Raw genomic sequence first — 24801 nt, forward strand, 5'->3', positions numbered from 1 at the left:
TAGTTAGTGTGGGTTGTGATTCTCTTGTTCCATAGCTAATAAAGATCAAGATGTGTAAAATAACTCTGGACCATAAAGCTGCACCTGTCAAAAAGTAATAACAGTCATTTCTTATATACTTAAAGCTAAAGTCGAATAAAGTATAACGACAAATAAAGTAACGGCACCAGTAAACATACTGATACTGTAATGGACTTCTGATTTTTTTTTTCATTACGGACAGCATAAATAGGCTAATGCGAAAATGTACCTGCGAACTAAATCAATGAGGAAATGAAATGGAGTGTTTGGCTCTGAAAGAGGGCGGGGACGGAGAGAAACTCGAGGTTTAATGAGATAAGTTTAGTTTCAGAGAGTCTGTTACCTCAGTAACTAACCGAGAGCTTAAGTTACCACTCTCACTGAAACCGGCTAGAGGTACCCCTCTTTGCCTGGTTTGAGTTGCCTCCCTTTTTGAAACGGACAACTCAGAGTTTTGCACTTTATTGTGTTATTTCATGCACCATTCTTGCAACGCTCAGAGTTTCCTTTATTTCTCCAATGCCAATGTGGTAAATGTTTTTTATTGCAGAAAAGTGAAAAAGTTAGCCAGGGAAGAACTGTATGACATACAAAATACATAACAATGGTCTGCATCAAAATATAAACAAAAATGACTTTATGATATTTTCCAAATCTTTTTTTTTTTTTTTTGCTCCGAAGAAAGTGGTGCATTTATTTTGCCCCATGTGCTCCAATTTTTCTGTTACACGCTACTAGCGTTCCAGGAGTAGTTGATGTTATGACTTGTTTTCTTAACAATAGTAAATACAAGTACTCTTCTACACCTACACTGCTTTAATATGCCTTACAACTGTACAAAATGTTCACTTACCCCAAGTTTTTTCTTGATTTTTTTTAAAAGTAAAATTACAAAGAAAATGGGAACATATAGAGAAAAACTAATTACATATTTGGATTCTACAACCTACACCTACACTGCTTTACTATGCCTTACAACTGTACAAAATTTTAATGTTCACGAGAAAAAAAAAGGTTTTTGCTCGCACTTTTTTTTTAATGTACAATTATAAAGAAAATGGGAACATATAGAGAAAAACAAATTCGATATTTGGATTCTACATCCAAAACTGCCCTAGAAAATGATGTTGTGGGTCTTTATATATCAATTTTTTGTTGGGGGGGGGGGTCAAATGCAATAATTGGCTCTAAAGATTTCATCAATGGACCGTATGCATGCGGCACCTCCGCGTTTGATGAACATGGAACCGAAACTTCCGGTGCGGGGCAGATTCTAGAGGAGCTCAGTGTTTATGTGATTTAACACTAGCCTTGAGTCCCAAACCCAATGAAAAATAATATGTGATGTAAAAAAAATACATATTCAAATGTTACACAATATGACATGATTAAATGGAAAAAATACCATGCACCAAATTTTTAAAGGCCCACGACTTTAATGAAAGAATCTATCCTACAGGGTTCTTTTTATATCTTACCAATGTATTCATTTACGAATTATGTAAATAAAACCACACGTTTGGTTGATGACTATCCGTTGCCACAATGTCTCTCTTCAGAAAGGGATGTTTATAAGAAACACAGTTTTTCTGTTGTGTTTGATGACCACGCAATCACCACTTGTCGTGCTCTGACCTCAAACAGGTACATTCTATCAATTTCCTGCAACCCCCAGGCGTGTATGCAGCTTGCCTGCCATCCTGATTAAGTACTAAATCCAGAATGCAGACCACAATGATGAATTGTGTGTGCGTGCGTGCGCGCGTGTGTGTGTGTGTGTGTGTCGGAGGCAGCCACTCCACCTGGTCTTGGCCTGTGTGATCATGTCAAGGCCGGAACGTGTCTGGACCTGCAGCGCAAACAAATCTGCTTTTCACTTTCACCTCTGACTTAAGGCTCTCGCTGTCTTTGCTCAGTCAATACACATGTGCGCGTTGCATGTCCTTAGGCCGTTAAGCGCGAGGACAGTGCTGGCCCTTGACTTGGGCTGCAGATCCAAACTTGAGCTGAGAGCACGAGTTACAATCGCTTGGAGGGGGGTTGCGGCTGAACCATGCTTGCACAGCTGCTTTCCCTGAATAAATAGTTAAACAGTGACAAGGAGTGAAAGAATATCCAATATGTTAACAGTCACTGGACGCACTTTTGAAGTAAGGCTTCAAGTTCATGAGACTCCCAAAAAGCAGCTGGAAGAGGTAAGGATGGAAACAATTCGAATGGGACAGCAGTCAATGTTGGCGCAACTGTATAACGAACTTTCACGACACAAAGACCGAGGACTTGTTGAGAAATATCTCTTCAATGCATTCGCCGTTCAGGGACTGATCATTTACCATTCGGGTCCTAATAAAAATAGATTCATGGAACTTCCCTATTTGGACCATAAGCGGGTTCATGTAACAGCTGTGCCAGGTGTATTTACAGTTAATCTAAGTTAAACATCAGCTTCCCTACATCACCCTCATGCATGGAGAACACAAGGCGCCTGTGTTCAGGCTACAGGGACTCCCCCACTCTTCGTTCTTACGCACGCACACCGAGCTGTGGTAAAGTGGAATTTATGCCGTATAAACCAACAAGATTTCCATAAGAAGGCGACTGGCAAGTAAAGTAGAGTGAGGACGCAGCACGGCTTTGAGGGCGCAGGGTGCAACTGATTGTGACACGGACGTTTCTCGGCGGTTGACAGCTTAGAAATGATTGGTCTTCCGAGTTAAAGTCGATTGAATGGATTGACATTTACGCTTCAATACAAGAACGAGCCACGACGATGTGTTGACCTCAGTCATTAACAAACAGCATATAACTTTTCTCTCGATCCGTTTTCAAAACCAAACCGCTTATCCCGTTGAGGGTCGCAGGGAGCTCGAGTTTATCCGAGCTAATTTTTTGTCAAGGGGTTCTCATTCACAGCCATTGATTGACACTGCACTCTAATCATTTTATTTTATTTCGAACTCTTAATATTCCGTTAAAACTCAGCTCAAACAATTTGGAATTTGATGTTGTCTTTGTGTTATATATTAAAGGCGCCGAACAAAAAAATACAATCCAAACAATCTGCAGACGAGCCTTCAATAACCACAAAGAAAGCCATTTAATGAATCTGACCTGTTCTCCACATGTGAGGGCATGCGTCAGAAAAAGTAAAGTACGTACGCAATGTGCACACGCGCCAGCTCTCATGCATGCACGTGCATGCCCAGCAATCTCTTATTGCTTAACATTGGCAGTGAAAGCTGTCTACAACAAAACATCAGGAATGAGGTGTGAGTTGTGAGTGTTCTGCAAGCTACCCAATCATCTTTCCCAGTAGAGATTTACCTGTTACATAAATTCTCCTTTTTGAAATCCTACGCCTTTGAACACTACTCATTGCTGATGACATTTAATCACCAGAACTTTTCAAAACCGGCTTTTAATAATAAGAGCCCGTCAGAGAGCGGAATAAACCTTTTAATAATGCTATTTTGTGTCACTGATAATCAGCCACAATACTTCTAAAGTTACACTTCACACTCTAAAAACAGTCGGGTTAAAAATAACACAGTTTTGGGGCAAAAATGGAACGATACACTATTTGGGTCAATTTGACCCACTTTCTTGCTTACTTTGAACAAAACAGTCCAATTTTGAGGGGGTTGTTTTCTGCAAAAACTTGGTATTTTGGTCAAATTGACTCAAGTAGTGGATTGGTCCATTTTTGATCCAAAATTGTATTATTTTTAACCCAACTCTTTTTAGAGTGCAAAACATGCTCGGACATATAAAAGGGAAAGATTATTTGTAACGTTCTTCCGATGACTGGACATCTTACGAACTTGCGACAGATATTTCTCATGGTACTTGTTGTTTATTAGTTTGAAAGGTTCGCCATTACAAAAAATGCAAAAAATTTGTCTGTGGATTTCTGGAAAGTCTTATCACAATGTATACAACAAAACAGGCCCTGGGTTGTATAATCTTCATAACATTAAATTGCACGAATGCTATGTTCTTCCTGTATCATTTAATGTATCAAATCAATTAGACTCTAGCAATCAAATATAGACACATACAGTATCTCCCAAAAGTGAGCACACCCCACACATTTTTGTATCTTTTCGCGGGACAACACCGACAACATGAGACAATGTAATGTCGTCTGTATAAAGCTTTTACAGGATGACAGGGTAAGTTGACTATACCCTCAAAATAACTCAACACACAGCCACTAATGTCAAAGCCATTGGCAACAAAAGTGAGATTACCCCTTAGTGAAAATATCCAAGTTGTGGCTTAAGTGTCACTATTTTGTGTGCCCACCATTAAATGTAGCTCGGTTTCAAGGTGATGGCAATGTTTTATAGCTGATTACACGCAACAATTATTATTTTTTTTCTCAGATCCTAAAAAAGTTCTTTGCCATATAAAGTGCCATATTGAACTTTTAGTGAACGGTATGAGAGAGTGTGCGAGTGATAACACCTTGCGGACAATGGAAGGGTCCCCACGCTGCAGACGGCTGACGAATAACGGACGCTCAATTTTTAGTAAAACACCCTGCTCTGGTTATACTTTTACATAATGACTGCATTTAAGTTTACTCTTAGACCATCATTTGCTAAAAATCTAGTTATTTGGATTAAACGAGGAATTTGCTTTCCAGTCTTTTTTTTTTTTTTTATTAAATTCAGCTGAATTTTAAAGTAAGCAAAATTATCTTCAACTTTTAGTGGTCAGCAATCACGTACAACTTGAACTTTAACTGCCCTATTTTCTTAGACAGGCGCACATACACAGCATAAAAAGTTCTTCATTTTTGTGCGGGGCAAGTCTAGTTTACCTTGTTTGGGAATTTGGCATACTTGTCTCGCTGGACATTACAGCGGACCGAAGGCGTTTTCTCTTACACGGCCGTGGCACACCCAACAAATTGACAGAAAGTCGGCTAGACTTTATACCAGGTGAAAGCAGGTTTAAGTTGTTTAAGTGTGTTCAAACTTTTTCACCTTATATCCATTTTGTGTCCGATAAGCTTGCTGGCAAGAATGTTTTACTTATCTAGGTTCTTTTACTTTACCGTCATTGTGTTTTACCTCAACCAGAGTTTGACAGTTTGGTTATTTAGTTTAGCCACTTTGGAGAGGATTCAGCGGAATGCGAGAGATAAATCATTTGTTCATAAAACTTAGCTTACTGGTGGCTCTGCACTTGACCTCATTTCTCCCCTAGGTCAGCCAGGATAAAATCCTGAATGGTATAGAAAATGGAAGAATGGATAGTCAGTACACACAAATTGTACCTGTAGGTCCAGATTATACATAGCTAAATTATGATATAAAATCTCTACCAATTACTGGATTTTCTGTGAGCACTTGGACTTTACAAAGATCACATCACAGTTCCATTTGTGTGAACGTGAAAATGTGTTGCATAATTAGGAGCTCATAACGAGAGTGTTTTTAATATTTTATTAAAAACACACACTTGTCATGGGTATAACTCTCAGGAGTTAAAAAAAAAAAAAAAAGTTTGAAAGACTCAGCCACTTCATCCATCCATTATCCATTCATCATATCTACTCCACCCTTGGTTAGAGCCACACACAAGCAGATCCTTACTGAGCACTTGCAAAGCAATAAACTCATCATCATCATCATCATCATCATCATAATACATTATAACACATTTCAGTGCTCAATGCAAAATTGCTCTTGAAATAATTCTCCTCCGTGAGGCAGGGGTATGCATAGTCTGTGGGAGGATAGTAAGGGGAGTATTCAGGAGCGCAGAAGCTCTCCTGCAGGTTGGCCCAGCACTGAGGCATGCAGTAACAGTCCTGAAGGTTACAGTGCTGGTTGTGGCAGCGCTCTGAGGAGTAGCTAATGAAGTTGCACTCCATCCTGGTGGGCGAATCGTAGCAGGAGGAAGTGGAAGAGGAGGAGAACGAATCCTGCGGCGAGTAGCTGTTGTGATCCACTGGGCTGCACAGCTTTAGTGACTCTGGTGAGGGGCAGGGAGCCTGGAAGAGATGATTTATGTTCAGCGAATGCCCAGAGTCCGGCATTCGTACCAACGTGTCTGTTGAAATGAAATGCTTAGTTTTCTAATTGGGGAAAAATAACATCGGCGCTGCACATGCCACGTCTCATTTGGCAAAGGTGAGCGAGGATTTTCTTCAGCTCAAATACATAGTGGTTGAAAAATATTTTCTTTTCTGCAACAATACCAAGGGCTTTGTTCGAACCCACAAAAATTAACATGATAATTGCAAACGAAAAAGTGGTTCAACCACAATTCAGTTAGATTATAAATGACAAAGACATAAGAAAATTTGGTAGTCAGATAGTCTATTAGTATGTCTAAATAACTCTATATTTTTGGGTGGGCCTTTTTGAATGGCCAACATATTCTTGAACAGTGGTTCTCAAACTTTTCTCATTGATGTACCCCCGGTGAAATCTTTTTCTTCAGCCAAGTACCCCCTAACTAGCGCAAAACAGTTTGGGATGAAAAAGCAAAAAGACTTAAAAGACTTTGTCTGATTTATTAAACTTTGGAACTCCATTTGGAGTCATATCTCAGATTTGGAAATGATAAGATGGAAATTAAAAATGAGTACTAACTTAAATTACGAAGATTTGTGCACACAAGAATAATTATCAATATAGATTCCTCCTTTGCGATCACAGAAAGATCTGTTCTCCAAAAGAAAGCATAAACTTAATTTAGAAAAATATTGTCTGAAAATATCTATTTAATAATTAAAAAGAAGACTGACGGCATTAAGTGTCAACGCTGAGCATTTCATTGTTGCACTGAACTGAGTCTTTATTGCATTTAGTGAGACGCTCGAGCTTGCGCTTTCCTGAGGATCTTTGTCATTCTTGGTGGCAAAGAGGAAGCTCTTTTTTTTTTTGGCATTACAGCTACTTTTTAAACATATTTTAAAATCTCAAGTACCCTGAAGTGCCTTCAAGTACCCCCAGGGGTACCCTCCATTTAAGAACCAGTGTTCTAGAGCAGTGGTCACCAAGATTCTGCCGATAATGTTAATCACTGTTGATTATTATTGTGAGAAATCCTTCACATGATCAGTCTGCAAAGGTTGATTGAGGCAATGTTGCAGGTTACCATGAACACTCTAAAAACAGTTGGGTTAAACATAACACAATTTTGGGTCAAAAATGGACTGATCCGCAACTTGGGTCAATTTGACCCAGCTTTCTTGTTTTATTGCAGAAAACAACCCAAAAACGGTTAGTTTTGTACCAAACAACCCCCAAAAAGGGCTGTTTGGTACAAAACAATGCAAGAAAGTGCACTATACACTATACTAATACATTTGGATGACAAAGAAAATATAGTTGCTCAGCAGAGATCTTCTGACAATTATGTAAACTAATACACAAAATAACCCGTTTTTTTAAATCTCCTTTTATTTTGTTCATCAAATTAATTGAGCCACCTGAGATAGTTTCCAGCATGTGTGGCATTTCTGGGAATATAACCTGTAACTATAGTGTGACGGTGGTCGCGTGGACCCACGTTCCTTTGCACAGTGCATTCTGGGAGTTGTAGTAGTTATGATGATTTTGTTTAACTGGCCAGCCACTTCTCTTGCGGTGTTCAGCGCCGATTTTATTGCCCTCAGTTTTAAAAGACAGATTCTTGAGTGTTTTTAGTCTTAACTCATAGCAAGCATAAAATGCATTATTAATACTAGCAGTCATAGTGCTTTAGAAGTTTTAAGATGAACAATTTTCTAAAGCCTGCTCATTATGCAAACCTACCAGCCCGTGGACATAGTTGTCTGAGTCCAAGGCAAGGTCGTGGCTCCAGGGCAGTGGCAAGGAAGGAGGGAGAGGCAGTGAGCTGCCGTAGCAACCGTCGCTGTTGTTGATGATGTTGTTTCCACCGAAGCAGTCAGGCGGCACCATCAAGTCCACAAACGGCTGCTGGCTGCACATGAAGCCGCTCTCCTGTGCCTGGATGCTGCACCCGTTGTCGGGGACTGTTAAGGAGGCGGGGCACGGCTGCACGGCTGTAGAGCCACAAGTGCTGGGGTCCACAATGGGGGCGGTGGGAGCATCCACATAGTTACCTGCATTTAAATGAATGAATAAATAAATAAATAAATACATAAATAAAAACTCACAAGTGGTGATTTCTTTTTTAAGCCCTACATTCCAGCATGAAACAGTCGTTCAAATGAATGACAAAACTCACTCAGTCCCCCACCACTTCAAGTTTAACAATTAAGATCATCTGACTGGTGGGTGGCGAATATCTCTGAGAATACAAAGTGGAACTGGAGCGCTGCTGGTATCCCCTGGTGCTCTCAAAAGGGTTAAAAATTCATCCAAAAGAGGTTGGAAGGAATACCGGGTCCGGCTGTCAGGCTGTGAATGTACATGCAAAAAGCCATAATTTACAGCTTCAGAGCCTTTTATATTTACAGTATCTATCTGAGCGCCTGGACCAAGAATTCTTTCCAACCTCATTTTGACAGTTTTAAGAGCAAGGAAGACATTTAACGAGAACGTTAAGAGAGTGATGTCACGACATAGCGGACACAAATGCAGCCAACGATTATAAATAGGAGCCAAGCGCACATCCAATTGTGTTGTCAATTGTTGCAATGATCTGCTTGGCCTTTTATGTGAGTATATTTGGTTTTGGGGCTCAATAGAAGCCATTGAATTTGGCTTTTGTACACGCTTAATTTGGGTCATTTGTAATCTGCATGTAGAACGGTTTTCCATTACATTTCTGCTGGAAATTCATTATATATGCAAAGTTTCAATACCGGTGTGCGGGACACTTACTTGGAAGAGGTGACGCACATAAAGCCTGAAAATCCAAGCAGGCTTGAGATATCTGAATATCAGAGAGAAGAGCAACATTTAAACAGGGGAATAGCAGATTTATTGATGTGTTTTGTGTGCTAAGTGTTCGCATTAGGCTTCACATGTCCGTGCCCGTACATGTACATACAATTGTTTGGGTGTGGTTTGCTGGAAGGGCACTCATTTATTTACATGTAAATGTTATGGTTTACAGGAAATATAGTGGCAATGATATGTAATGAGAGTGGAATTACCGTTTTCACTTTTTTACGGTTGGCCTCGCGGGCTCTGTGCCTCTGCAGGAGTTCTTTGACTGTGGTCTTCACCCTCACTCCTTGGTACACCCGCGGCTTATCTGCAGGGGTGGGGTTGGCGGAAGCATACCACTCCTGTTTACCAAATAGTGCAATGACAAAAACCAACCCGGCTCTCAGCCTCCCCCGAATCACATTCACGCGAATCGCTCTGGATTCTCTCAGGAGAACAATTAAGTATTTATTTGTGTTCGGTTTATTGTACTCTCATGAAGAACACGAACATGTTTCCCCATACAGAGAACACGTGATATACAGTATACTGTAAGTTATATGGGCAACATGCACGTATTAGATATGTATGAAAAAATAAAAGAAAACTATCAATCAATAATTTTGCTTTATTCCTCTAAGCGTGACTGGTTTTATCGTGCGTAAAAACGCGTAAAAGCGCACAGAATCTCCCCCGAACGCATATCCCTTCACTCGGGTGAGCCTCGGCGCTTCGTCCCGGTCAACTCGCCCCTTCCCAGCCATTATGCTTAAAACTTCCGACCACGGAGTGAATGAATGCTTCTGCTTCCTCTCCAAGCGTGGATCTGCTTGACGCCTTGTTCCAACCACCCCACCCCTCTTTGGTAAGCTGTACAAAATATGCGACTGTACCTGTATATTTATTTTGTATTCATTTTTGTATTCATTTATTTTACTTTTTTTTTAACGTGTTGTGGATTGTTATGCCCGACATTGATCTGAGGTGTGAATATGTTTGTCAGTCGTTCAGGATATAGTTGCGACATGCACTGCGTTCGCGTAAAATACAAAGAAATGGAGGAGGAAGAAAAGTGTTGTGTATTCGAGTCGGATAAGTGAAACTCCTTCGATGTGTGAACGAGTGGTGCAAATGTTGATATTTGCGAGAAAAACGCAACTTCGGAGCGCTAAACGTTTGAAGATTTGATAGGAATCTTGTGGTCTTCTTGGTTTTATGGGAGACGTCTGTGCTGCATGCAGTCAAATTGCTCTCTCCGATCTCTGTTATGTGTTCAAGTCGACCTTCTGCACGGTTTCTATAAGCGATATGTATAGAAAACTCATCTGAATGAGAATAAGGATTAATTGGAAATCGTTGCATAAGTGCGTCTGAGTTTCGCCCAAAGGCTTGGAATACTCAGGAATTTGATCAGGCGCTAACCAGACAATGAGGAACGCCATCTGATAAATATTCATACATCTAAATGCTAGTCCATGATTTGTCTTAAACGTGCCAAATAGAGGGCCAAAATTAAACGGCAGACACATCCCACTGTACGTTTAGTCATAACCGCCTATTACACAAAAGCTGTCTGCGTAAGACAACGAAATCTGTCCAAATGTTACTTTTTTTCCCTAAAGGATATATCGAATAACATTAATATCATTGTGCTCTGAAAACGCAAAATCACACAGAATGGGGTTAAAAAAAAATAACGCAACGCCCAGTACAATTAGTGAGAGGCACAGGTTAATTTGAATGAAAAAGGACTCCCCGACGAACCAAGAAACAGGTGGTATCAAAGTGTAAATATGTGTAATCTTTTGTTAACTAGGCAATAAGTCCTACTTCGAACGAAATTAGCTGCTGCGAAGTGAAGGGGGAAACACATGTTCCGCACATGGTTTCATCAGTGCTTTAATTATTATTTCAAGCATCACTTATGTTCTCTATTTGTGTTTAACAGGAGAAAAGGCAACAAGTGGATTGAACTTGATGAAAATCCTTCTTGAAACTCACCAGACATGACGACAGAGATGATGAGAAGTTTGCCTGATCAAGACCCGTGGGGCTCCTCAATGTCCCTTTCTGCCTCAGCACAATGACCAAGAACGAAAATTGGACAAAAGTCTCCCAAAATACCAAACAAATCTGCTAGAGCAGCCTCAGAGCATACAACAATATTGTAATATAGCTGTGAACATATTAGTTTGGGATTTTCTCCCTCCATGCCTACTATTTAAAACCCCTAGAACTCAATGATTTGACAATGATTTGATTGCGCGTTACTTTCAATTTGAATATTCAGAGGCAACCGAGTTATATCGATTTTTCAGCAAAATCCACTAAATTGGTGCATTCTATATGCACGTTATTAATATATTATAACTGTATTTTACATTTGTGTCGAAAATAAATGGTATTTTTATTCATTTATCCTCCTTTTTCAAGATGACAGCAGCACACCCCCTCATTAAGTACTACTGCAACAGTGCGTCTTGTGCGCAACTTAAACACCGCAACTTCACTTCAATAGGTGATCGCCTACTTACAGCGATCGCCCCACACGTCAATACTGCGATCGGACACATTTAATGGATTAATAATACAAAAAAGCGGATAAAAGTGGGACTCGGGTGGGCGTGGCAAAGGGCAGTAGCCATCTTTGGATCCACGGGCCTTCAGCAACTGCAGAAAGAGCAGAAACAAGTCCACTTATGACGGCTGAAGGGTTTCACACTCAAATGGGCTCTGTATTTAAAAATAATTATGCTCTTTATTGGTTGTTTATTCCACCAAACTATTGCAATATTTTTTTAAAAAATCATATGAAAATAAAGGACATCATGTTGACTCCGTCTAAATTCACTTGTTTCATTCTGTATTGACTCGTTAGCTGCTGTATATTATTGGTTTTGCAAACAAGAGATTTTTTATCATCTTATAATATATATTTATACATTATGCCATAGTGTAACAGACCTTTTGCTCAGTTACGTTAGGCAAAGTGCTCGTATAGACAAGCGGTCATTGCCATAAGATCAATATGAATACAATCATGCCATAAATAGCATCCAGGGAAAGTTTGGGAGTTTGATTAAATTTTTACCGTCATTATTACTAGTGATGGTTAATTATTGGCAGTTGCTTTGCATGAGAAATCAAAAGGTGTTCACACTTGGCATGCCTAAAAATGCTGTTGAGATATTTCGAAGGGCAATTTTTATAGTCTTTTTTGGGGGTTGGAGGGAGGTGATTTCTTGATTTTCTTCCTTATGTATAAACTTATTTTATCCCGTATTTCACCAATCTAATGCACCATACTGTACATTTTCATGCAGGGACGACCGCGTTCTCGCGCTCTCCTAGGCGATGTTATGTCGCCCCTTGCTGGTCAAAAATAAGAACGTCGTCTTCCCTCGAACCCATTTTCAGATAGATATTCTCCTTTCCCTATTGTAAATCTACCTTGTTTTGTTTATCGTGAAATTATATCACGATAATGCTTTACATTGTAAACCCCCAGTTGGTCCAAATCACAAGTGTAGAAGATATATAAAATGTAGCCTACTTTTGAATTAACACTCATGTGTTCCCTTACTAGGCTTCAGATTAAATTATAGCACAAATAATGCTGCAAATACCTTTTTTTGAGATTTTTCTCTTTCCATTTAACGTAATTAAAGAGAAATATATTTTATTAAACGTCACGAAAACCATCAAACAAAACCTGTAAGTCACTGTATACTCCACATAAATCCTTAACTTTTCTCCATGGGTCTCAGTAGAAAAATAATGACTTGTATTGAACTACTGAACGACTGACTATCTTTGTAATTTCATGATCACATATGCATCACACATAACTTTACAACATATTTATAGATCCCAATAAGCCCCCAAACATATATGTTTTTCATATTCGGTATTTCATATCAATCATCATCCAAACAAAACTGCTCAGGCAGTAACTTGCAGAAAGTTGTGAGAAAAAAAAGATACGAATCAGCAGTGATCAAAATCAGTTGAAGACACATTAGGGCTCTTACTCTGAAAAAGATAAAATGACGATGGTGTTATTGGTGATGTGTTAGATATCATCTCCAAAGCTGTAGAACCTCTTCAAATCAGAACATTTGATTGGTTGAAAGTCACAACTCATCCGGTGAGAATGCCGATATATCTTATCATCTTGTCTCAGGTAGTAACAAATTCTGTAGCGCTCCCTCTTGGAAGGAGAAATCAATTATTTACTATTTCATGTATACGTACATTCAATGCATGAATGACTGAAAGTGTTTATTTTTAGATCCGTTTCAAACTTGGGTCCCCAGCAATGTTACAATTTGACCTTTAACTTTGAACCTTGTTTTGAATATACTCCACAACAAATTTCTTGGACAATTTGAATGTCTAAGAATTATTGTTGAATTGCATCCACTACAGATTAAGTGGGCCCTGTTGGTTGTAGTCTTTTTCGAGATTTGAAATCTTCACTGTGGCCAAGTGCTTGTTTAGGTTATCAACAGCCACCAAGATAAGGTCCATCCATTCCTCCCTCTGATCTGAGTCACGGATCTTTTTCCCCTTAAAAATACTCCAAACTCAGACATGTGAGAGCCAGTCAGTAGGCCCTTTTGAGCTCGTAGGGTGACCAGGAGCTCACGCTGTCCTCCTTATCCCAGGAAGTGTGAGCCTCCACATTCCGAGGGAGACTATTGTGGCTGTCTGCTGCCTCCTCTGTGACACTCTTGGATGCCAAGTCGGAGTTCATGTAGGGAGGACAGGGGAAGGAGGAGGAGGGCGGAGCTGAGTAGGAGTTGCTGGAGGTTAAGAGGTGGTAGTGCGCTTCCTCGAGGGAGTGCAGCGTGTAGGACTGGCTGGCGGAACCCGGGCCCATGGACGAGCCTTGGCTTGGCTGCGAGGGGCTCCCTTGGGATTGTGGGCTGGGCATGGCCGATGGCACACTGACAGAAGCGAAGCTGTCTGCACAGAGAGCGTCCACTTGAGGAACTGGCTCTGGAACCGACTGCTCCCATGAGTCTCTCTGAGGGTGAGAAAACAAGATTAAGACTACCGGTACTCCTTCCCAACACGGTGCACCAGCCACTGGCGGGCCCCACATTGGCATTGGAGTCACTTTTGGTTTAGTTCAGTAGTTATGGCTAGCAGTATGGCAAATGGATGTATGGATTCTTAAAGTGTGGTACAAGCACCACTAACAGGAGCCTGCTGGTTGGTACATAAAATAATCACTGAAATGTTCAAAACGGGCAGATTACGGTGGCTGGCGTCAACGTTCTTTTTGTGTTTGTTTTTTGTTTTTTTTAAATCCAGTACAGCACATTTCTTAAGTACAGTTCATTTGTAATTGTGTCTTTAAAGTACTATACAATTTATGTTTGTCTTCAAACATTCATTTCGGTACAATTTCATTATCTTATTAACTTTTATGTGAAATAAATTTGAGCGCCTAAAATATTTTTCAGGGAATAAAACTTCTGTCTCATTCTTGATGAATCATTTTTGATGGGCCTACTCACGAATGTATTTAAATGTTGGTCACTACGGTGGCTAAATATTTATTTATTTATTCATTTATTTTTAAACACCTAAGAACCACACTGGTCCAACTCATCGGTGGACAATTTATACAATCATAGATTATTTTGGTAAACCTTTACATAACTTTAAATCTCTGCACGTGTAACGAAATAAAATGACTGATTAGGATGTTGGGTATAATTGTGGGGGGATAGTTCCTGTTCAACTAAATCAATGACAAAGTCAGACGTGACCATCGTTCCTGTTATGAGAAAACAACGGCAATCAGATAGAGCAGCGTTACCCAGCCGGGGGACCCATTTTACTTTAGAAAATCTCACAGCACACCAGCAAACAAAAATCCCACAATAAGTATACAGCAAACACTGAAATAATGACAATCTCATTTCTGTTTACTCACATTTACATGCGTGTGAAACCCGGGCCTGTTTAATCAAACTCAAAGATGAGATAAGATGCAGGAAGCCGTGTTTTATTCTGTTGTATGAATGGCAACAGGTGGAAACACCGGTTAATTGCACCTTCTGCCATCTAAGTGAAGAGCATTTCATTGTTCTGCCTGTCACTATACATCGCTAGCATAGACAGATGAAGGAAGGATTTGAGTGAAATTGGGTAATCATCTGGCTGCACCACTGCTGATCTCTCACAGCACACTGGTTGTGCCACGGCACACTGGTCTGGACCGAGATAGAGCATGGACAATGTTTCACAAAGATTATGGGGCATGCCTTACAAATGTATTCATTAAAGGGAAGCTCAGGGAAGTATTCTTTGAACAACCACTATGTACACTGCTTTTGCGGTATGTTTGTCATCGCTTCTTACAACAGTAATACAAAAATCACAAAACCTTTCCAGTTTTCCAATCAGCAGTTGGCAGTATTTACGTTCGGCTCCAAACAAGGGAGGGTGCCGGAGTATTGTTTTTGTGCTGACTTGCTGCTTGCCATTCCCACGTTGCCTCTCTCGTAACCAAGGTCGACATTCCAGTAGAACTTTAAGGTTTGTGTAAATTAAGTTCAACTGTGATTTTGTGTTTCCGTTTTTGTAAATAGCTCTGCGGTTACCCTACCTCCACTGCGGCTCTGTCGCTTGACTTTTGTTACTGAAGTAGTCTCACTTGTTCTTGCTTTCGCGATAACGTTTTGTATTTGTAGTGTTTCGTTACTGTTATTTTCTTGTTCTTACTACCGGTTGGAATAAAGCCTGTGTCGCTGCTCTCACACACTTTTGTCCGCGTAGTGATCCATTCCCTGGATGTAAGGCCCACCATAACAATCATGATCTCTCGAGGACCGGACTTGGGCACCACTGCAATAACCCAGTGTCAGGTGGGATTTGAATGATTTTTTTACGACCCATGTTTGACCAAAAAGAATGTTATAAATAATGGTACACAAAGTAAACTTCATTTCAGCAAGTTTCACCTTCCACTTTCATCAAATAATGAGTACTTCTCTCTCTATATATTTTTGTTTGTATATTTTAGTTTCTGGTTTTAGGTTAAAGCATTTATATTAAGGGTATTCTAGGTTAAATCAAATCAAGCAATTAAAAAAAGAACTTTCTTGGAAAAGTCTTTCAGAGAATTCTTTCAAAACCAGACATGTCCGAAATGTTCATGTAACTACCGGTATAAAATGACAATGAAATGGTGCTTTGAGAATAAAAAATAATAACAGGTGAGTGTCGTAGAAATCTCTTGAACTAACACTTAATCCCGGCCCTTGAAATGGAAAGACAATTCCTATTGATTGAACAGAGTTGGATCTTCCTCATTGTTATGCTCTCCGGCCCTGTTGACCGACTGGAATGTGACCAACATCGGCGAAGGCTTCCTCGTAGAATCTGCGGACCTGATCTCCTTCACAGCAATCTCACTGACCGATGGGTTTCATGACACCATTTCTTTCGGGACTATTTCATACAATTATCAAATTTTAGAGTCGCTTCCCCGCACAATCCAAAATCTATATTAGCAGCAGCAGAAATAGTAGACCTGTTTGATGACGTATGCAACAAGCGTGTAATGCAGTCAGTAAATACAGTTTGAGTTTGTGATTACTTCAGTGGAAATGCCACTATCAAAATGTATATGGAACTTCCCGTTTTCGGAAATAAAACCTTTATGTTTGCTGCATTTTTAAAAGGAGTTGTGTGGTTTTGAAGGGCTAAGAAATGCAACAAATGACGCCCTGATAGTACTAGTAGGTGAGGCTCTATTTTTATCCAAATGTCGCTTTGTCGGCTTTTGCGCTTGAACATTTTTTATATACGCGCGCGCGCGCACACGCGCACACAAAGATTCCTACCATATATACATGTGATGACTCTCCACCGAATTGAGGCAAAAGCGATGATAGGGCCGAAGAAGGCAGAAAAGATCCTCCCGAGCCTGAGAAGCTGGTGGTGGTGTTGCGGTATTCACTGAAAGTGTCAGGGTAGTAGGTGTCAATGAGAGAGAAGCTAGATGCCTCACAGCCCAGTGGTCTGCCTCCACAGCTGGATGGGTACACATCTGGTGAAAACTGCTTGGTAGAGGGACTGAAGTCTGAATCTGATATGAAAGGACGCCTCATACCGTAGTAGCTGGGTAACATATGAGACCCTGTAGGGAAGAGTGGCACAATTTTAAAGACTCACTGAAACAATTTACTCTAAGCTTCCATGAGACTACCGCGTAACTCCACCCTGAATTATTATGATCAAGCTGAACAGGAATGATATGAATTTAGCAATGTGTTCGTCATTGCGGTTTTCAATGGCGTAGAATTTCATTTCACGAGTCAGAGAAGTGTTTCTCGCTATCCATTTTCTCTACTACCTGTTCTCATTAGGGTCGCAGGTGAGATGAAGCCTATCTTAGCTGGCGGTTGGCAAGAGGCGAGATACATCCTGGACTGGTTGCCAGCTATCGCATTCGTCACATTTTAAGGCTAGTTATTTAGCTTCAGGAGAAGGGAGACATAGTAGAAACATATCAAAGCAAACTACAATGATAATAACATGAAAATTGTTCTCTTTATATTTTGAAGATGATTGCGGCAGGTGAGTATGAAGTGAACAGTCTATTTGGGCCTTCATTCATTCATTCAAGATGTTCTGTTTTTCCTAAAAGAGTGGATTTCCTCACCTGACACCTGAACGAAAGAAGGTGGAGTTGTTGAACCACTCTGTTAAGAATAAAAAGACACGAGAACAGCACTTAAATACTTTTTTTTTTTTCTTACTTCACAGTAAACATGCTTCACATATTTTTTGTACCAAGCAAAGTCACAGTCACAGCAAAGCACATATTTTATTCTGTTGTCATTTGGAACATTCAAAGCTTGGGTCCTCAATATGCCATACTGAGCTAGTTGATGAGCAAAAATGAATTTGCAAAGTACATACATATTTATAGCTGCCGTTGGGCCAAAACCTCATAATTACCGCTTTGGTGAATTTCATATTTTTTCTAAAATCTATACTTTTGGTCAGTGGGTGTTATTTTTACACATTATTGACCAATCACCAGTTGACCAGTCCTTTTGAGAGGGGTTGGACACTCTTCCACGCTGGAGTTGCCCAAGGTACAATGGGGTTTACCCCGGTGGACGAGAGGGTAGCCTCCCTCAGCCGTAGGGTGGGGGGGACGGGTCCTGACTGTTTTTTTTATACCTATGCACCAAACAGCAGTGCAAAGTACCAACCATTTTTGGAGTCCTTGGAGGGTGTGCTGGAGAGCGCTCCCCCTGGGGACTCCATCGTTCTGCTGGGCGACTTCAATGCTCCCGTGGGCAATGACAGTGAAACCTGGAAGGGCATGATTGGGAGGAATGCCCCCCCGCCCCCGATCTGAACCCGAGTGGTGTTCTGTTACTGGACTTACGTGCTCGTCACGGATTGTTGATAACGAGGTTGGGGTTTTACTGTTGTAAAAAACAACATACTGAATTGCACTGTAAAAAGTACAGGCGGTCAATCAGGACACAATACGGGTTTGTACGCTGTAAAAAAAACAGCATAGAAAATATCAATATCAAAATCTGCGATGTAGGGAAGGTGAACCACGATGTAGTGAGGTACCACTGTATGTGTATGTATGTATACATATATATATATATATATATATATATATATATATATATATATACATATATGTGTGTGTGTGTGTGTGTGTATAATATTTGTCAGTTGCCACATGTGGGGTAAAGACAAGAGATAAGCTCTGTTGTTTGCATATTGTCAACATGAAAGAGTTGATAATATTAAGCCCGTGTAGGCTGGGAGGCAAGCAAATTTTGAGGACAGAATTTGAATGTGATTTGCCAATGTTAAGACTTCCTCTTATGGCCCAGGTACGCCTCAGTGCATCTCTGAAGGCTGTGTAGGGAAATCAGCATGGTTAAGTTCAGACTGCGTGTGTGGCTGTCTGGTTATGCGCCATCCTTTTATTGGAAAATACAACAAATCCAAACAATACTACATTAAAATGCACAGATTTATGGGGGCCATATTCCCATTTCTTAGAGTTACTAATGTTTATATTGCATCCTTGATTGTGCTCATCCTGAGCCGGAGCCGCGGGTTGCCGACCACTGTTCTACACTTTGCACCTTTGACTACAAAAATAGGGTCCCGTGAGTTGATTTTTCTCTTTTGGAGACTTGGAGATTTTCTGAATCATTCAAATTTGGCAGGGTTGTTAACAAGACTCTTGTCTGTGGTGTATCAAAAGTAGAAGAAGAATGTATTTTCTATTTACAGGGACAATAGCGTAATTGTTTAATATATCACAGTATTCATATTTTTGTCCCACCCTCAGTTTACAGTCCCCAATTATACCTTGCGTCTGCCTTAACCCATTTAGGTCGGGAGTGCATGATCACGTTTCTACCACTAAAGCTGGGGGCGCTGTTGTGTGTTTCTACCTTTAGAGAAAGGAAAGCGGATACGTGATTTTCTTTTTTTCTTCTTAACCAATTTTCCGTTTCTTAGCCAATTAATGCATCAGAATATACACGTGACAGTGTCGTAAGCCGTCATAGGACGTTGAGCAGGAATGACGGACGCAAACGATCGTGGGAGACCTGAAATAAGTGACGGCAGTGAAAAAGACGCTTGTGGACTTTGTACTAGTGGAACCAGTCGATCATGATGTATGGTTAAGACATACGGCTTTGTAACAGAATGAGGATGGTAATTAATTACCACTGGATTTTTTAAAATTAAAAATAGTGCTTCTCTTGCACTGACACTTTATTTTTACATTTTTGATTGAAACAGTAAATAATAAACTCAGGCCTGTGTGGAAGTCACATGTCTAAGCTCTTTTGGAATTATGTTTCTATCTGCTACATTTGCTGAGATATTAATTATTTTGCAGGTGTTGAATTTCCGGGAAAGCTTCAGGTTTTACAGGGTGATTCTAAAGTCGCCCATCGGTTTTAGAGGAATGTTTCGCCGGGCGCTTTAGGCCTTAATGGATTAAAGAAATTTCAATCACGTTTTGGATGAATTTCAGAAGTGTGCTTTTACGTTTATCTTCAGCATTGATTCAACATTGTTCCCTCTGAGATGCAGCTAAATGTTTCCGTGTCATGTCCATCCAACCATTTCCCACTCTTAATTCTTTTTTAGGGTCACAAGTGGACTAGAGACCATCACACCTATTGGGCGGTCGGGTACAATCTGAACCGACAGCTTTTCACACTTAAAGGTGAAAAAAAAAAAAAGCTCCAACATGCTTTTTGGTTAATTTTGTGGAATATGAGTTAAGCATTATCCTCCCAGTTGTTTTACATCTCAGGGAGCGGCCATTTTGCCACTTGCTGTCGACTGAAAATGACATAACAGTTACTCAGGGCTCAGCTAACAGGTGAACAGGTGAGCCCTGATTGGTCGTTACCTCAGCCCTGCGCAACTGTGATGTCATCTTCAGTCCACAGAAAAGGACAAAATGGCCGCCGGCTGAGATGGCTAAAAAAGGGGTGGATTTTTCTGCTTAACTCGTATTCCACAAACACAGTATTAATCAGAATGCCATGTTCAGGCAAGTGAAAGCGCATCGAACATATTATTGACTTCCCCTTTAACTCCACTCCTTTAGGTAATTTATAGTCTTCAGTTAGTCTAACGTGCATCTTTATGAAATGTGGAACGAAACTGGAATACCCTCAATACAACTCCACGTTGAAGCGCAGATTTGGACGTTTGACGGCGAGGCAGGCGTCCAAACCACATGCCCGACCGCGCTGCCCTTCCCCAATTGTGTCTCACATATACGTAAATAAAGGGCACATTCAATCAGTAATCGTCTGACTCCAACATAAAACAAACACTGTCCTGCAGGGACATTGTGTCAGGTGGTTTGGATGGGAAAAAAAAAAAAAAAAGAAAGCAGTCTTGCTTGTGCATGTCGATGTCTATAGCCAAGCCTGACTGCAAGTAAGAATGTGTGTTGTTGTGTTTGTGAGGCAACAATAGAGAGGTTGTCTGTGGCCTGCCCAAGGCTGGGGACAATACAGGCCTGCAGGTGTGTATGGCTCAAACTTTGCATAGGCAGCCTCCTTGGCGAGCTTTTCACCGTCTCTCTATGGTACCCGTCCACCCATTCCCTCGTCCATCCCGCAGAAGCTTTTTGGAAAGCACGGCCATCACTATTGCTAGCATTGTATTAGTGCTCTTTTGTTATCCTCTCAGCACCGTGCTTAGCTATTTACAAATTGACTTTGCAAGAGCTTGACGGATTTTCTAAGCAAAGAAAGCTGGGGCGGGGGGGGGGGGGGGGGTTACAAGATAGACAATGGATCAACCATGGATGGTTAGTCCACATTAGGGAGATTTTTTTAAAAGGCCACCAGCAGAATGTCAACTGTGGTTGTGAGGTTTGGTCAGGAAGAAGAAAAGGTGGGGAGAGACAGGAAAGGACAAAAGGAACGTGGGTTTTAGAATGTTGTACTTACACTGTATCTCGGCCCATTCGTCAGTCGGGATCGTTTCTCTGCCAACAGGTCTTTGACTGTGTGCTTGACTCGGACACCCTGGTACACTCTCTTTGAATATTCTATAGGGCAATAAAACGGTGTGACTACATAGGATTTGAATGCAGAAGCCGTTCTGATGTCTCTGGTTTTGCGATTTCATATCGGGCACATAATCATTAGCGCAAACGTGTTGGTTTCATGTTTCACGGTTTTAGCTTGAAAATGGAAGAACTCTTTGAGAGTCATGTGTAAATGTCATGGAAATTGTTTTTGCGATGGCCACTGAAAATGGTATGCTAAATGGCCATACACGGCAGAGGAGTTTTGCATGGCGTCTCATTAAATTAAAACTTGGTATCACACAATTTCAGAACTTGAATATTAGACATGGAATAGAATGTAGAACAGAACAGAAGGTAGAAATCTTAACATATTAAAATTTTAATATCAATTTGTACTTCATTCAAAATATGTCCAGAAATATTTTGGACAAGCTCTAAAATTGTTGTTATAATGAAGAAAATACGATTATGGAAAAAATGCATAAATGCAGAACATATTTTTTCTATTTATTATAGATTTTAACGATTATACAAAGTAGAACCAAGACATAATGACAAACACAACAAAACGAATTATTCAGCCCTAATCATTTAAAATGATTTAAATTGTATTCATTTCTTTAAAGAAAAGGGACACAAGTTATATCATAGAAGTAGAAGTTGCCTACCAGTGTCCATGATGCTGTTGTTCAGTCTGAGACAGACACACAAACAGGCCGCTCGATTCTTCTGCTGTATTTGTCTACAGGAACTGAATACCAATGTTGAGCACCATAGTGAGTGGTGCGCCTCCGTGAGAGCTTTAACCACGTCGTCAGGAGGGCAGAGACGCGTGGAACATTCCACCTAACTTCATCACTGCTGATGTGAAGTGTGAGCATTTTAAAAACCTATTTGTTTAAATGCAAATACTTGGTAAGGACGTTTTTTGGACTATTTGCATCCACGTTCAGGATCCTGTGTTACAAACCTTGCGTGCATGACAGTGAGGTCGGCATGTGACCATATTTTTTTCAAACCATATCACACAGCTTTTTTAATGCTCTTTTAAGGCGATGTCATATAGAATTGGGCTGAGAGGTGCAAGGAAGAAACTAGTTCTCTCTGAAACTTTGACGCTTCGGGACACAATGGACACGTTTACACAACAGACACACATAAGTCCTGAATCTCAAGACAAAACCAAACCAAACCACCAGAAAGAAGAAACAGAGCCCAAGTCTTCAATCATAAACTACCTGCCTTGATGAGAGGTATCTTTTTTTTATCGTTTGTTTGTTTCAAACAGTAAAACAGTGATGCCGGAAAAACATTACTCCAAAATGTGCATGTTTTCCAGTACCGACTAACGCATGACTTTTTCCATTCAAGTAACCGGACTACAGTTACCCGTCAAACTCACGTAACGTTACTGTAATATTTATTTATTTTGATGAAAAAGTTGATTCCAGAATTTCGGCTGTGAAATACCTTTCACCACCAAAGGCAGTTACTATCAATCACCTCTGGGTCATGACAGTGAGTGACATTTGACATCTGTCCTGTACATTATGGAAAACGTAAGAAAGGGGAACTCCAGATTACTGTTTGAAGTGAGGCACAAGTGAGGGATCGTATAACTTGACATTTCGTGTCTGAGGCGAGTGACGTCGCATATGCGCATGTCACCTTTTCAGCACAACGAAGGATAGGGAGAGATTTACGTTTTCAAACTGGAAATGCAGTCACTATTTTTTCAGACTGTGTCAGCAAAAGACAAAAAGAGTTTATTGGTAGCAGTGGTTGTCCTCATTACTCACATCACCGCACTTTTTGACAGCTACACTTTTAACGCTGTCCACACACGCTTTTTCAAAAGATAAATCAAAATCGAATTGCGGGCAATGTCAAAAGTTATTTCTAGTTTTTGCCGTGGGCTGCAAATGGCCCCTTCATTTAATACTGATTATTTTTTTGTTTTGATTTTGTTGATTTAACTGTCTTGTGTTCAAAATAAAGGTTTCAATTAATCAATCAATAGTTTGGAAACCACTGTTCAAGAGTCTTCAATACTGTTTTTTTTTTGAGGGACGGTGGGACTTTTTCTGAACAACAACAGATTCACACGCCAAATATTTGTGTGACTATGCTACCCTGAGCCATGTTCTACTCAAATTGCTGTTCCAATGATTTGTATAAAACAGTTTGAGCAAACCAAAAAGCAAATGAGCCTTGTGTTGATTCATCTTATGAGGGAATGGGACAGCTGGTGGCATGGTCGGAATGACGCTCCCATCTGACTATTTAATTGTTACCTGATTCGACTCGTAGGTGTTAAATCATGCGGTCCACTCAAGCAACTGCGAAAACTCAACGAAGATATTAATACACTATACTTGTAGTGTCTCAGTGTGCAACCATGGGAGTATATAACATAGAAATACATGACCGTACTGGCATTCTGCAATTGTCTATGATTGTGGAAATGAAAAGTAGAATTTCATTGTTGTTCAACAAAACTATCTAGGTTAAATAATAAAATCAGTAACAGTTTCCATCGGCTTGTGTGATTGATTGATTTGCTTTTGTTCTACAAATACACAGACAATACATCTGTACGTCAGATGATGATGATTCCAAGAAATAGGTCAAATACTCTGACTTTACAAATACCACATTAATTGTATCTGGCATATTAAAGTATCAAAATAATAGGTTTAGTCATCAAAATAATGGGCTATACAAATATAGTGTAGAACTTGCACTGCATTTTCTAAAATGTAACCCAAGTTCCACATAAGCTCTTAGTGCACTGTAAACTACAACCGTAACATTGTTAAATTAATGCCTTGATGATGGTGTCAATGAATTGTGGATTATGTTGTGGAGTCAAAATATGTATTGCTGATTTATCATTATTTATCGTTCGAATCACATGATCAAATTACAGTACACAATTGAGAACATAGCAGGATTCACCGTTAAGGGAGAGTGGGGTAAGTAGTACCAATTTTTACTTGAACTGCCTTTTACGCAAGGGGATCGCAGGAATGCCTCCAACTAAAATATTCACGCATAGTTTAGGATGTTGTGCATCCCTGGGAGCAATCACTTTGGATTTGAAATACACTGTAAAATGTAGCTTTAGAAAAAAAAAAGTGGTTTTGTGGCACAACTTGCCCCGAGTGTGGGGTACATTGTACCATTAGTCAGAAATCACTGGGTAAATTGTGCCGTTGATAAGTGAATTAAAAAAGATCATTTTAATCTCACAAATGATAATGGTATATATAAAAGCAAGACAAATTCAATACAAAACTACTTGTTAAATGTTTATTTAAAGTTTTAACATTATCAAAGGCC

General features: G+C 40.1%; 2 protein-coding genes across 2 annotated transcripts; both read right to left on the reverse strand.

Moving 5' to 3' along the window:
* Positions 1-5463: 5463 nt before the first annotated feature.
* pou2af3 (POU class 2 homeobox associating factor 3) lies at positions 5464-10887 on the reverse strand. Its single transcript, XM_086036044.1, has 5 exons — positions 10881-10887; positions 9107-9372; positions 8832-8883; positions 7797-8107; positions 5464-6025 (listed from the first exon to the last, which is right to left on the reverse strand). Exons 1-5 carry the CDS (start codon positions 10885-10887, stop codon positions 5672-5674), a joined length of 990 nt encoding a protein of 329 aa, XP_085892170.1. The 3' UTR covers positions 5464-5671.
* Positions 10888-12576: 1689 nt separating this feature from the next.
* pou2af2a (POU class 2 homeobox associating factor 2a) lies at positions 12577-22443 on the reverse strand. The gene is made up of 5 exons (XM_086035980.1): positions 22128-22443; positions 21377-21477; positions 17563-17602; positions 16742-17037; positions 12577-13908 (listed from the first exon to the last, which is right to left on the reverse strand). Exons 1-5 carry the CDS (start codon positions 22135-22137, stop codon positions 13486-13488), a joined length of 870 nt encoding a protein of 289 aa, XP_085892106.1. The 5' UTR covers positions 22138-22443; the 3' UTR covers positions 12577-13485.
* Positions 22444-24801: the final 2358 nt, after the last annotated feature.

Source organism: Filicampus tigris, chromosome 7 (assembly GCF_054856515.1).
Source record: "Filicampus tigris isolate MCC_2025a chromosome 7, RoL_Ftig_1.0, whole genome shotgun sequence".
Classification (NCBI taxonomy): Eukaryota; Metazoa; Chordata; class Actinopteri; order Syngnathiformes; family Syngnathidae; genus Filicampus; species Filicampus tigris.

What these genes read in the sequence shown, in the direction of transcription:
- pou2af3 (XM_086036044.1), bottom strand. An exon ending in ATGTGCGTCACCTCTTCCAA is followed by an intron (nt 8,108 to 8,831) that starts GTAAGTGTCCCG and finishes ATTTAAATGCAG; the next exon opens with GTAACTATGTGGATGCTCCC. An exon ending in ACAACTATGTCCACGGGCTG is followed by an intron (nt 6,026 to 7,796) that starts GTAGGTTTGCAT and finishes CATCTCTTCCAG; the next exon opens with GCTCCCTGCCCCTCACCAGA.
- pou2af2a (XM_086035980.1), bottom strand. An exon ending in CGAATGGGCCGAGATACAGT is followed by an intron (nt 17,603 to 21,376) that starts GTAAGTACAACA and finishes TATTCTTAACAG; the next exon opens with AGTGGTTCAACAACTCCACC. An exon ending in TTCTTTCGTTCAGGTGTCAG is followed by an intron (nt 17,038 to 17,562) that starts GTGAGGAAATCC and finishes TCTTCCCTACAG; the next exon opens with GGTCTCATATGTTACCCAGC.